The sequence below is a fragment of the Saccharomyces cerevisiae genome, chromosome XV, assembly GCF_000146045.2.
Source record: "Saccharomyces cerevisiae S288C chromosome XV, complete sequence".
Classification (NCBI taxonomy): domain Eukaryota; kingdom Fungi; phylum Ascomycota; class Saccharomycetes; order Saccharomycetales; family Saccharomycetaceae; genus Saccharomyces; species Saccharomyces cerevisiae.
In genome coordinates this window covers 25,035-39,046 of record NC_001147.6, presented here as the reverse complement: position 1 = coordinate 39,046, position 14,012 = coordinate 25,035, and the positions used below count along the sequence as shown (strand labels likewise).

The window sequence follows — 14,012 nt, the reverse complement described above, 5'->3', positions numbered from 1 at the left end:
TAATAAGTCGGATCTATATATAAGATTATCAGATGACTATTTTCTGCGGCTGCAACTTTGAGTTCGGTAAAATTAATCACTTGATTACTAAATAGCATGTATATAACATGGTCGAAAATTTGACTCAGGGTCGGTGAAATAAAAGTCAATGAGAGCATTTAGAATAAATTAACATTATGGTAAAGCGGACTTTTCTCTCTGTTCTTTTTCTTAATCTTGCATATGCACTACAGGTCGGGCTTTAAATGAGGGTGCTCTAAAGCCTTGGTCGAAGGAGTGCATATTTCGGATTCTTTTTCATTTCATGGTCTCTGGAGAAAAATCCTCGACAATATATATTTTCTAAGGGGTGCTTAAAAAGGGGAACATAGAAGATATACAAGCAACTACATTAAAACCCTATTCTTAATTATGTATTCGTAGTAGTATACCATAACGGCTTATACTCTGTCATTCCTCCCATATACTAAAACGCTTATATGACAGAGACTCATCACGCTCCGCTTCCGGATGTGTATCCTTCTTCTAAGCAGCCAACCTCCTCTACCTATTCTAAGTGTAAAAAATTTGGTCTGCCATTAATTGGTTTATTGACGTTGCTCTTAGCTTATATCAGCAGCTTTACCAAACCCGTCCCAAATTCCACTTTTGACGTTCCTGCCTCTCCACAATGTAAAAAGCCTCAAGTATATCGTCCATCGTTTAACAAGTCTGTGAATTTGATTCTGAACGATAAGCAATTCAAAATAGACTCAATAAGAAAGTTGTCTGGTGCCATTCAAATTCCTACAGAAATTAGTGACACAAACCCGCTTCCAAACGATGACCCAGAGTACTATTCAGAATTCTTCAAACTTCACAAATATTTCTAAGAGACTTTTCCTCTTGTTCACTCTCATCTAAAGGTGGAAAAAGTCAACCAATTGGGTCTATTATATACATGGGAAGGTACAGATCCGAGTTTGAAACCAATATTATTTATGGCACATCAAGATGTGGTGCCAGTTAACAGGGAAATATGGGATTCTTGGCAGTATCCACCATTGTCGGGTCACTATGATCAAGAAACGGACTATGTTTGGGGTCGCGGCTCCAATGATTGTAAGAACTTAATGCTCGCTGAGTTAGAGGGTATAGAACAACTGCTTGCCGATGGTTATCAGACTGAAAGGACCGTTATATTATCTCTGGGCTTTGATGAGGAGTCAAGCGGTTTTATGGGCGCTAAAGTCTTGGCACCATTTCTGTTGGAAAGGTATGGCCCGGATAGCATGTTTTCCATTATTGATGAAGGTGCTGGACTCCTAAGACTGGATAAAAACCTTTACATTGCAGCTGCTGTAAATGCTGAGAAGGGTTACGTTGACGTAAGGATTAGTATCCATGGTCATGGTGGTCATTCATCCGTACAACCTGACCATACTACCATTGGTGTTGCATCAGAATTGATATATATGATGGAAAATCACCCATTCGATTATAATTTCTCACTTGATAACCCCATTTATGATGTATTACAATGTGCTGCCGAGCATTCAGGTTTTCTGCCACCACATGTCAGGGAGGCAATCTTAAAAGCACCTGTGGATGAAGGGAAAAGGAAGGTTTTGACGGAATTTGCTGCATCGCACCCTGACATTCGTGACCTAATAAGAACAACTAGAGCAGTCGATGTCATTAATGGCGGTGTCAAGGCTAATGCATTGCCAGGATTGACCAGCTTTATTGTTAACCATAGAGTGGATATTCATTCATCTGTGAACGAAACTGTGTAAAATGATTTGTATTGGGCCAGAGTTATTGCTGAAAAGCACGGGTATGGTTTGACATTCCATGACGAGATTATCATCCCGGAAACAAAACTTGGCCACATTTCTTTAGCAAGTGAAAAAATGTTAGAACCAGCACCAGTATCGCCAACTTCAGGACATGTCTGGGAGATTTTTGCAGGTACTGTTCAAAACTTGTTTCAAAACGAAATTTTGGCTGAGCAGAAAGATGCAGATGTCTACGTTACGGGTGGCTTGTTTTCTGGTAATACCGATACCAAGTATTACTGGGGATTAAGCAAAAACATCTATAGATTTGTTGCAGGTATCTTTCCATTTGACCAACTAAGGACAATACATTCTGTTAATGAACATATTTCAGCATCTTCACACGTTTCAGCAGTAGCATTTGTCTATGAATATATTGTGAATGTCAACGAGTATGGCCATGATTAATGGGCGAATTTTTTTATATAATGGTAGACCAGTGTATATGTTGAACGCGTCTTGGCCAAACGGTCTATTGATATTAAAACTCCTATAACGTTTCAGTCAAAGTCTAGTATTTTTGAAATTAGAACTTTACTCAACGGCCAACAATTGCAAAGAATATTAATAATTTAACATACCGAAGAAGGGAAATGTAGGTAAAATGGGATACTTATTATGGAAAAACTTGTTCTTTTCTTGTCATATCTATATTGAAGATTATGCTGTAGTATTACGCGTCTGGAATTACGGTTTAATAGATATAGTATATCAGTTTGTTCGTACCGAAATGTGTGAGAGTTCCTGCCCTCTTTTTATTTTAAAATGGTTACTCTGTGCCAATGATGCCCGTTCATATTAATTTGAGACCATTGCTAATAGAATATTATCTTTATTTCATAATAGTGTTTGGCGACACTAACATGGGTAATTATAATAATCTTTTCTATAAGTGACCAATTGAAATATTGTTCACTGACTGACAAATCTAAAATTTTTTGCCCTGTTCACCAATATTTTATGTGTCTTTCTTTCGCATATTAACAGAAAATCACTGAAGTATATTTTAGCGTAATCCTGTCTTTTTGCCCATGAAGGTCCTATTAGTTTTTTATGTTGAAGGTCTCTTTATTATTTATTCTATCTGAACATATGAGTATTCCTAATTTGCGCATTATACCCGAAATCTATTACCACAGATTCTGTTCAGCCGCACTGGCATTACAACTTTTTCTGGTGTTCTATCAGTTGCATTGGCCTATTAAAGGGTTATGTTATTCTCAAGTTTTTTAATAAAACCAAGACGATCATTGATTTCTTTACTATTTATTGCCATGAAATTCAAAAGAGGAAATGTAGGTGCGTAGGCGAAAAACTTGGTAGAAGAAAACGTTCGGTAAGAATAAATTATCATTAATTTAATTGATAAAAGACATATTTATGTTTCATTTTGTAGTTAATCCTTTTTTTGTTCTTTTCAGGAACACAGTTCCTTCATTATATATGATGAATTCTATAATTTTGCGCGGATTTTGAAAAGTTCGATGCGCAATATAGGCCTCTAAATATAAATATAATAATAACACAATTATGATAAACTTGTCATTAAATTGTTTCAGACTATTGTAAAATTGAGAAGAAGAATGCTATTGTTTGATTCATTACTCGACACGTATACAATGCACTGAGATACTTATATTGTGCTCAATTTTTTGCAGTTTACGAAAAATAATGAGCAGTACATTCTCGTCAAAGTTTGCAATCATATAAAAAATACCATCTAATTCAATGAAAAAGAATAGCTCCAATTTATTTTAAAAACATAAACGAACTAATATTTACGGTATAGAAAACATATTCTGTGGAAGTAATGATGTGGTTATTACAAGTTACCTAGACAGCCACCAGGTATAACAGAAGCACTGTAAACGTCAGCGAGATAGTAAAGATAGTTGTCGGTGTTTCTAACTGCGTAAGTAGCATTGTTCTGGGTGTAGTCCACAACTTCTTCAAGAGTTTCCGCGTACTCGCCAACATATCCATCCATACTCATGGTAGGGACGTGCAAGTAACGATGTAACATATCAATACCTGCATAATGTTTTGGACCGACATCGACAATAGTACCTTCGAAACAAATTGTTGATAGTGGCTTTTTGGAAGTGTAGAAGTAATCACAAATAACAGTTTCAGCTGGAGCAGATTGACGGTGATGACCAGCGTAATAGTTTGGATTAGCTGCACACAAGCCATCAATATCATCACATCTCATGAGCATGGCACCCTTGGAAGCCTCCATCAATTGCTCAAAGACACCCATGACGGTGAAAATACTACCATTACCAAACCATCTTTTGTAGTAAACGTCATCGACACCATAGTTCAAAAGTCTATCTTTACCATAAGCGGTGATTTCAGCGGTATCCTTAAAAGCTGCATTCAACATTCTTGCGTTCGTCTCATTACAGGTTTGGTAAATGGTAGGAAAAGTTGCGTGACTCCAACCCAGAATTTCTTGAGATGAAGGAGATTGTAACTCAGCAGTAGAGTTGGTGTCGTAAGTGACAGGAGCACTCAAAGCTAGAGAAGCAATAGTTGCAAAGATGATAGATTTGCCGGAAGAGAACTTCATAATGTTTAGTAGTTGTGTGTGGATTTGGTTTTCTATCTTAATTGCTCAATCCCAATTCCTAGATGGGTTGTTCTCCCCCAATGACAGTAATTTTGTCTTGTTTTTATACGTTTCTAATTGATATATTGAAGGACCAGAATGTAGCTCTATTTGAAAGCATGTGCGGCGTCTATAGATCTCTTGTAGAGGGTTCAAGCCACGGAAAAGAACAGTACTTCAACAGATTCGTGATCTGGAAAAGAAAGTATAATTTCTTTTTCCTCCAAAGAGGTTACATTCTTGTAAGCAGTATGGCTACAAAAAACCTTCAGGGTCCTAACCCTGAAGGTCAATTATAAGAAGCCTTTAAAAACAGCGCTTCCGCCATGTCATTGTCGACAGCTAGCTACGGCTGATTCAGCGCGCATACGATTTTTTTCTTTTGGCTAGCATAAATTGATCGCATACTGCCCAAAAAGAAACGGCAAAACGTCAGAGCTTAATGCTTCATTGACATTGCGGCAGCAACAAACTTCCGTTTGGCACTCAATGATCAGCACCTCTTTTCCACTTCAGCTGAAAATTTCAAGCAGTTGACTCTTGTTGGACTTTATTCTTATCTTTTTCTTTACTTAATTTTTCACATTTTAAAAGTTGTTTAGTTTTACCCTTTTTGGAGATTTTATTACAGCGATTGATTATGGGCCAGGTGAATATTGGTCAATTATTGAAATTTCATTTTATCTATGAGAAATAGATGAAAAAATTAGATAATTGTGTTGGGATTCCACTGTTCTCATTAGGTATGAATTTCTCCTGGAGGATACAAAAAAAAAAATTCACAAAAGGGAATCGATTTTTGTCTGTATGATATTATTGAGGCTTTCATTCATTTTACATATTGTCGTTCATTACCTTGTTACATTATCAATCCTTCCATTTCTGTATCCTTTAGATATGATGACTGCCTCTTGATGTTATGCCATATTTGCACCAGTATGTCATATATACTAGCAAGAAGACTGCTAGTCAATTAACAATAGTTGATTCTCGATTCAGCAACCATATTTTTGGAATCGGACTGAATTTTGTCGAACTAATTATACACCTTTCCTTGAAAGAATAAGCTGTTAGTGAGAAACAAGCAAGAACTTGCTAGCCGTCGCAGTTTGTCGGATTTCACTAAATAGACAAAACTACATGTAGAGTATCGTATTTCTATGGTAAAAGTTTACACCATCAAAAATTACCCCGCGAAGACTACGCAAATAAGGTTATACAAGTTAGTTGAGATGAAATAATCATCTCCACGTTCACGATTTAAGGCTAAATTGGAATGCGGCTAAAAAAGAGCGCAGTTACAAGAAAAAGCTACTATTTTATTATGCACGTGTGATAGCATTATCTTCAAGAATAAGCTCAAAAAAGAAAATGAGCTTAAAAAACCGCCTTTCCAGATAATTGAATGTAGCATATACCTATACATGCTTACCATGCCAAAAATATAACGGAACCACTACACATATCGGACCGTATTTTTATGGTTTATCAGTAAGGCCAACCATAAACACCTCAATGTTGGGGAGTCTGTCCTCGGCAATCAATGACGATGCCATTTCACCCTCATTCGAGTACTCGCTAACGTAAGAAAAAGGCACCCCGCAATGGGGTAGATCATACCCTAAAATGTTTCCTAGGTAGAAATAATAGTTACTAGGTAGGACGAAGGCAAGTACTACATAGCAGTACGGTTTCTGAGTCAGTAGTAACCCCTCAAACTTGCTCACACTTATCTTACCAAAAAATGGAGACGGACAATCAAATCTGAATTAAAAACACCGTCGCTTAACTGAATCAGAGAGAGAAGTTGAAACCAATGGTAGGAAATCAATCTAAAATAGAACACTTTAATTCTTAATAAAAAGAGGGGAACAACTTATTTTCTCCATTTGGCCTCGGCAACTTTCAGGGGGGCTTGAACGTATATACCGATCTACGTTGGAATTGACTGCTACTTCGTTCCACTAACCCAACTCAACAAATAAGCCTTGGAACCGCTGCAAGATTAGTCTATGTGACCGTGCCTTTTTTGCACTTTTAGAGAAACAGTGTTAAGAACTGTAATAACTGTTCAATTCTAAGCACTCAAACCGTGCTTGTACATATGCTTCAATGGCCTGCTCGATAGACCGATCACGTTTAATTTTTCTTTAATTTTGCCAAGGGAACGTTCTTTTCGTAGGCACCGCAATTTATTTCTAATGGATAAGTTCTGAATTTTGCTATGAATTAGTTAGTAGGGCCTACTAAAATGGCGTGGTATTTTTAAAGGGCCTTTACCAGCCACTCCTCAACAGAAAACCGTGCTCGCGTTGCAGAAATACGAGGTAGACACGCGCCTTAGGAACATAAAAATAAATATCTCGCGCTCACGGAAGGCAACCACTAACTCCTTTTCATCGAAAAGTGAGGTGTAGCTTACTAAAGCATTCCTCTTTATCCAAGTCGTATATTTTTCTTTATACTGCTAGTTCATTCTGAGCGGAGATTCCTGGCTAACTCTCCAATTGGAAATAAGGTAATAATGACTTTTCATGACGAATTGGGTGAAAATGCTTGGTGCTAGGCCCTGTGTTGTGGCTTTTTTCGGTAATAGTTTAATTTTCCAAAAAGGTTCCTGTGACTATCTTATCAAAGTAGCTTAGACCACGTCCTGCACGGTTTTGCAGACTGCTTAGGGGGTCTCTTGTTGTTATTAGCAGCGGAATATCTTTGTTTACTCATTAAAATGCCCCCCCGTTCGTTGCAAGGAACGCGCGCGCACAGAACTTGCGGATGCTTCCGCAGAAGTGCCCGTAGGAGATTTAAGCTAGCCCAGCGGTTAATCTACGCAGTTGCGTATTCGGAGTCCGCTCACACTTGCAAAAAGCATATAAAAAGCTTCATATTCATCTCATTAGTATCGGTTCTGCCATCCCATTATCTTAGGTTTATGCCTTTTCTGGTTCTCAAGTCAGTAACAACAAATACCCATCGTTGATTCTTTTTGGTAAGATCTCGCCTGTCAAAGAGATGTTCAATCGCTTTAATAAACTTCAAGCCGCTTTGGCTTTGGTCCTTTACTCCCAAAGTGCATTGGGCCAATATTATACCAACAGTTCCTCAATCGCTAGTAACAGCTCCACCGCCGTTTCGTCAACTTCATCAGGTTCCGTTTCCATCAGTAGTTCTATTGAGTTGACCTCATCTACTTCTGATGTCTCGAGCTCTCTCACTGAGTTAACGTCATCCTCCACCGAAGTCTCGAGCTCCATTGCTCCATCAACCTCGTCCTCTGAAGTCTCGAGCTCTATTACTTCATCAGGCTCTTCAGTCTCCGGCTCATCTTCTATTACTTCATCAGGCTCATCAGTCTCCAGTTCATCTTCTGCCACTGAATCAGGCTCATCCGCCTCCGGTTCATCCTCCGCCACTGAATCGGGCTCATCAGTCTCCGGTTCATCTACTTCCATTACATCAGGCTCATCCTCCGCCACTGAATCGGGCTCATCAGTCTCCGGTTCAACTTCTGCCACTGAATCAGGCTCATCCGCCTCCGGTTCATCTTCTGCCACTGAATCAGGCTCATCCGCCTCCGGTTCATCTTCTGCCACAGAATCAGGCTCATCAGTCTCCGGTTCATCTTCTGCCACAGAATCAGGCTCATCAGTCTCCGGTTCATCTTCTGCCACAGAATCAGGCTCCGCTTCTTCGGTTCCTAGCTCATCCGGTTCTGTCACAGAATCAGGCTCATCCTCATCAGCATCTGAATCATCTATCACACAATCTGGTACCGCTTCCGGTTCATCAGCCTCCAGCACGTCCGGTTCTGTTACACAATCTGGTTCCTCCGTTTCCGGTTCATCAGCTTCTTCTGCTCCAGGTATCTCGAGTTCAATTCCTCAATCAACCTCATCGGCTTCCACTGCCTCTGGTTCTATCACCTCCGGTACCTTAAGTTCTATTACCTCTTCGGCTTCTAGTGCAACTGCAACTGCTTCCAACTCTCTTTCTTCCAGCGATGGTACTATTTATTTGCCTTCTACAACCATCAGTGGTGACATCACACTCACCGGTTCAGTCATTGCAACTGAAGCTGTCGAAGTCGCTGCAGGTGGTAAGTTGACCCTACTTGATGGTGACAAATACGTTTTCTCTGCTGATTTCATAATCCATGGTGGCGTTTTCGTAGAAAAGTCTAAGCCAACTTACCCAGGTACCGAATTCGACATTTCTGGTGAAAACTTTGATGTATCTGGTACCTTTAACGCTGAAGAGCCTGCTGCTTCTTCCGCATCTGCCTACTCCTTCACTCCAGGCTCTTTCGATAACAGTGGTGATATTTCTTTGAGTCTATCAGAGTCCACAAAGGGCGAAGTCACATTCTCTCCCTACTCTAACTCTGGTGCTTTCTCTTTCTCAAATGCTATTCTCAATGGTGGTTCCGTCTCTGGTTTGCAGCGTAGAGCTGAATCAGGTTCTGTCAACAACGGTGAGATAAATCTTGAGAATGGCAGTACCTACGTCGTTGTCGAACCAGTTTCTGGAAGTGGTACAATCAACATCATCTCTGGCAACCTTTACTTGCACTATCCAGACACCTTTACTGGCCAAACTGTTGTATTCAAGGGTGAAGGTGTTCTTGCCGTTGACCCAACCGAAACCAACACTACTCCTATCCCTGTGGTTGGATACACTGGTGAAAACCAAATCGCCATTACAGCAGATGTCACTGCTCTTTCTTACGACAGTGCTACTGGTGTTTTAACTGCAACACAAGGCAACTCACAATTCTCCTTCTCTATTGGTACTGGGTTCTCCAGTTCTGGCTTCAACGTCTCCGAAGGAACATTTGCTGGTGCCTATGCTTATTATCTAAATTACGGAGGTGTTGTTGCTTCCAGCGCTACACCCTCATCCACATCTACCACATCAGGGGCTACCAACTCTACTTCCGGTTCCACTTCATTCGGTGCTTCCGTAACTGGTTCAACCGCTTCCACTTCATTCGGTGCTTCCGTGACTGGTTCAACGGCTTCCACCTTGATTTCCGGCTCCCCATCTGTTTATACCACAACATTAACATATGCAACAACCACAAGCACAGTAGTTGTCTCCTGTTCAGAAACAACTGATTCGAACGGTAACGTCTATACCATTACCACAACCGTACCATGTTCATCTACCACCGCCACTATCACTTCTTGCGATGAGACCGGATGTCATGTAACTACGTCTACCGGTACCGTCGCCACTGAAACCGTTTCTTCCAAATCATACACCACTGTTACCGTCACCCACTGTGACAACAATGGCTGTAACACCAAGACTGTCACTTCTGAATGTCCTGAAGAAACTTCAGCAACTACTACTTCTCCAAAATCATACACTACTGTTACCGTTACTCACTGTGACGACAACGGCTGTAACACTAAGACTGTCACCTCTGAGGCCCCTGAAGCCACAACCACTACTGTTTCTCCAAAGACATACACTACCGCTACTGTTACTCAGTGCGATGACAATGGATGTAGCACCAAGACTGTCACTTCTGAAGCTCCTAAAGAAACTTCAGAAACTTCAGAAACCAGTGCTGCCCCTAAGACATACACTACTGCCACTGTTACTCAATGTGATGACAATGGTTGTAACGTCAAGATAATCACCTCTCAAATACCTGAAGCTACTTCAACCGTCACCGCAACTAGTGCTTCTCCAAAGTCATACACTACTGTCACTTCTGAGGGTTCTAAAGCAACCTCATTGACTACTGCCATTTCCAAGGCTTCTAGTGCAATTTCCACATACTCCAAATCTGCAGCTCCAATAAAGACCTCTACTGGTATCATTGTCCAGTCCGAGGGTATTGCCGCAGGTTTGAATGCCAATACTTTGAATGCATTGGTCGGTATTTTCGTTCTTGCTTTCTTTAACTAATTTTTTTAACTGAGGAATTAAAAGTTTATTCCTCTGAAACGAGATAGGTTCTTAATATGCGTTTTATATACGCTTTGTGTAAACAGTTAAGTATTTTTTTAGCTTAATATTTGGATTTTTTTTATTTTTTTTATTCTTTTTGGATGAAATGGTTCCCTCTTCTGCCAATGAAGGGGAGACTAGGTTGATGTGTACACATCGTACACATTTTAAGGACACTTATTTCACTTATTGTCCACAGTAAAATCGTTCAGGCCATAATTAAATGCGAACTTAAGAGAACCTAAAAGTACCTCCCAACTTTTATAGTGGAGCTTCCGCTCTTTGGTCAGAAAAAAATCGAGTTCTGAACACTTGGCTTTATATTACAAATTTCTCCCTTCCAAGAAAGACAAGGGGTGCTTATCGCGACATGTCTCACAATAAACTTTATTATATTTATACTTTATTTATTAATAAGAGTTTCAAATAGGATTCTTGGAGAATTTTCAAAGCGTTTTTGCGTATAAGAAACTTTTCGGTTTGGCTCTTATCAGTTTACTGCCGATCTTTCTTCCTCACTGCTTGACCTGCCACTACGGAAGATCTTACCGACAATGATGTGAGCGGCGAGAACAAGGGAAATCTCGTAAGAATAGGAAACAACCTAACCTCATTTACTAAGAGAACCCGCAGGAAAAGATATCTTTTTGAGGCACAATTTTATGACCGCGTGTTTTCGAATTTTGACAGGGATCATGCAGGCAGAGATTTTCATGTCATTTGACAGCAAGTAACCCACAATCTACAGTCACACCCTTTTTGGCTTTTTTGAGGCGGGACTTTTTTTTTTAAGACATAATTCTTCAGCAGATTGAAATTCTGGTAACCTAATTGAGAAATCCCACGCATAATTGAGTTTTAACTTTCGAATTTTTCAGCAAGATAAATTAATGTCTCGCCCGGGCCATAGACAAAAGAAGAAAATCTATAAACATTCCGTGGATCGCCATGTGATATTTCTATTTAATATAGGCACATGGCTATGGCGAAACCTTAATGTGATACTTATGGTACATATATGTAACATGCTATAGTTACAGTAAGGATTGGCAACTTAATTCGTTTCCTTCGATTTTATACTCTTCGAACGTATTTGCAGTCATTGGCAGTAGAACATCATTTAGCACATCCAACGACTACCGTCGTTGTGCACGTGACACTCACCCCAATTGGACACTGACTTGAACTAAAATAACAGCGTGTCATATAGATAAGGAAGATAAATATATTGGAACTGGTAGTATCACATTTCCATCATGAAAAACCCAGTGTAGCCATATCGAAAATATCAGAAACGAGTGGTAACACGGAACCTATATATATTACATAGGCTGCAATGAGTATATTGATTCATGATATCGTAGCTGCTTGAACTATTTTTCAAGGCTTCAAAAAATATCATGGTATTATTAGCATGCAACTTGTGAAAAAATAAATATGCATTACAGTACAAGGATCTGAGTGTTAGATTTATAGTCGGGCCTAGTTGCACTCTTAATAATACGGTATACATAATAATGGATTGCCATCCGACAACTATAGCCAGTCACGCATTTATTGAAGCTTCCATAAAACATTCATTAGAAATTAAAGGGTACAAAAGTAAAAACATTATGTATAATAGAGAATTAGTTTCGTCAATTTTTTTTTTTGCTTTTTTACCAATTTACCGAAAACTAGAAGATCAGCTGGAAAAGAACCTCTTGTAAATTGGTCTATTGTCATGATCTATTGCATCAGCATCGTAATCTGCGGTTCTTCTCTCCGGTGGCACCCATGAGGCCGATTTCCATGCTGGCACACCTTCCAGCCACATAGTATTCACCTCCTCCAGTGTCAGGCCTTTTGTTTCTGGGACAAAGAAAAAGACATAAAAGTATGCAAAAACCAGACAGCCTAAGAATACGTAACCGTAGTAAAAGTTGATTGCCCCGGTAATGAATGGGGTAAAGAAACTAATCAGGAAACCCCACATCCAGTTTGCAGCTGTTGCGATTGCCATTCCTCTTGATTTGACCCTAAGAGGAAACGTCTCTGAGACAATAACGTAACAGCCGCCTGCCCAAGTGGTGGCGAACGAAAAAATGAAGAACATAGTAAACACAATCATACAGTTACCGGCGCCCTGAGAAGTAATGTCTTGGTGACTGCTTCCTTGAGGCCACAACTTTGTCACACCGACGGAGGCAAACACAGCAAAGCAGCATAGCATAGAAGCAGCACCCCACAATAGACACGTACGGCGTCCAAACCTCTCAATGGTGTATACCGCTATGAATGAAGAGAAAAAATTAACCACACCGATAATGATCGAAGTCTGAAAGGAGTCCTTTAGACCGACAGATTTGAAGATGGTGGTACCGTAGTAAAAGAAGTAGTTGTCACCGGTTAATTGCTGCAGCGATTGGATCATCACTCCCATGAGAACACGCTGAAAGACCTTTGTTTTAGTGGAGAGTAGTTCAGACCATGATGCGTTACCTGCCAGCTTTTCAAGTTCAATTCCTGCCTTTATAGTGTCATATTCAACTAGCAAGGCTGGATCGTCAACTGAGACTTTGTTGGATTTCGATAGTGAACGTTTCGCTTCCTCATCTTTACCAACCTCAATCAGGTAACGTGGTGATTCTGGTACAAACATCATTCCACTAACCATGAATGTAGCCCAGGCAAAGCAAAGACCAAGGCCGACTCTCCATTGAGTGGCGTTGTGATAGTTCTTGGTACCGTAATTGGTACAGTATCCTAGAAAAATACCCATCGTACCCATCAGCTGGTACAATTGGACCAGAGTTCCTCTGATATGTTTGGGAGCAACTTCAGATATCAACATTGGGGAAAGGACAGCAATGCCTCCCACTCCTAGGCCAGAAATAATTCTTCCAATGAAGTATTGGTACCACTTGTTTATGGAAGTTATTTGGATTAGGATGCCTACAACGTAAATGGCAGTAACTGTAATCAATCCAATACGACGACCATATATATCACCGACTTTTGACAAGACAATTCCGCCTATGGCGCAGCCAATGTTGAATATTGAGACGATCAAACCCATTCTTACTTTCGATAAGTAGTAGGTTCCCTTGTCATTTTTTTGACCGAACCTTCTGATGAAATCAGAAAGGTTAACAAAACCAGAAATGGTACCGGTATCCCAACCAAAGATGAAGCCGCCAAATGCAATCATCAAACACAGGATTGCGACGGTGGTATACGCAGAGAGGGGTTTTTGAGGTAAGTCAATAGGTGGCTCATTGGCATCTAGGTTAAGGGAATTTTTAGAGTCACCGTGTTCAGTCTTAACAGAGGGAGCGCCTACTGCTGAGTTAGAGTTAGACATGGTAGTAGATAACTCATTTGCGGATGTATTATTAACACCTGACATGATATTGAGTAATAACAAAAGCGTTTAGAACTAAATTGTGCAATGATTATTTTTTTCAACTCATACCAAAAAAAGAAGAAGAAAAAGATAGGAACAAGTGTGCTCTTCTCTAGTTACACAACTGTGACATTATATACCTTTAATTAGCGAAAAAGAGGAACTGAGAAAGATGAGCCTAGACCTTAAGAGCTAAGTAGTATACGGTGTGTCGAACTGCTACTGATACTTTGAACGAAGG

At 39.9% G+C, this 14,012-nt stretch overlaps 4 protein-coding genes and 1 pseudogene across 5 annotated transcripts, besides 1 other annotated feature; 2 read left to right on the top strand and 3 right to left on the bottom strand.

The window, feature by feature from the left end:
• The first annotated feature begins 479 nt into the window (after positions 1–479).
• Positions 480–2,225, top strand: YOL153C (annotated as a pseudogene). Its single transcript has one exon. A coding segment is annotated over exon 1 (1,746 nt).
• A 917-nt stretch (positions 2,226–3,142) lies between these two features.
• Positions 3,143–3,378: an origin of replication (ARS1531; Autonomously Replicating Sequence).
• Positions 3,379–3,639: 261 nt separating this feature from the next.
• On the bottom strand, positions 3,640–4,389 carry ZPS1 (Zps1p; the record flags this gene model as incomplete). The annotated part of the gene is made up of 1 exon (NM_001183407.1): positions 3,640–4,389. One exon carries the CDS (start codon positions 4,387–4,389, stop codon positions 3,640–3,642), a length of 750 nt encoding a protein of 249 aa, NP_014488.1.
• A 3,051-nt stretch (positions 4,390–7,440) lies between these two features.
• Positions 7,441–10,344, top strand: HPF1 (mannoprotein; the record flags this gene model as incomplete). Its single annotated transcript, NM_001183408.1, has 1 exon — positions 7,441–10,344. The coding sequence occupies one exon, from the start codon at positions 7,441–7,443 to the stop codon at positions 10,342–10,344; it is 2,904 nt and encodes a 967-aa protein (NP_014487.1).
• A 1,484-nt stretch (positions 10,345–11,828) lies between these two features.
• On the bottom strand, positions 11,829–11,963 carry YOL155W-A (uncharacterized protein; the record flags this gene model as incomplete). Its single annotated transcript, NM_001184666.1, has 1 exon — positions 11,829–11,963. One exon carries the CDS (start codon positions 11,961–11,963, stop codon positions 11,829–11,831), a length of 135 nt encoding a protein of 44 aa, NP_878162.1.
• Positions 11,964–12,070: 107 nt separating this feature from the next.
• HXT11 (hexose transporter HXT11) lies at positions 12,071–13,774 on the bottom strand (the record flags this gene model as incomplete). The annotated part of the gene is made up of 1 exon (NM_001183409.1): positions 12,071–13,774. The coding sequence occupies one exon, from the start codon at positions 13,772–13,774 to the stop codon at positions 12,071–12,073; it is 1,704 nt and encodes a 567-aa protein (NP_014486.1).
• Positions 13,775–14,012: the final 238 nt, after the last annotated feature.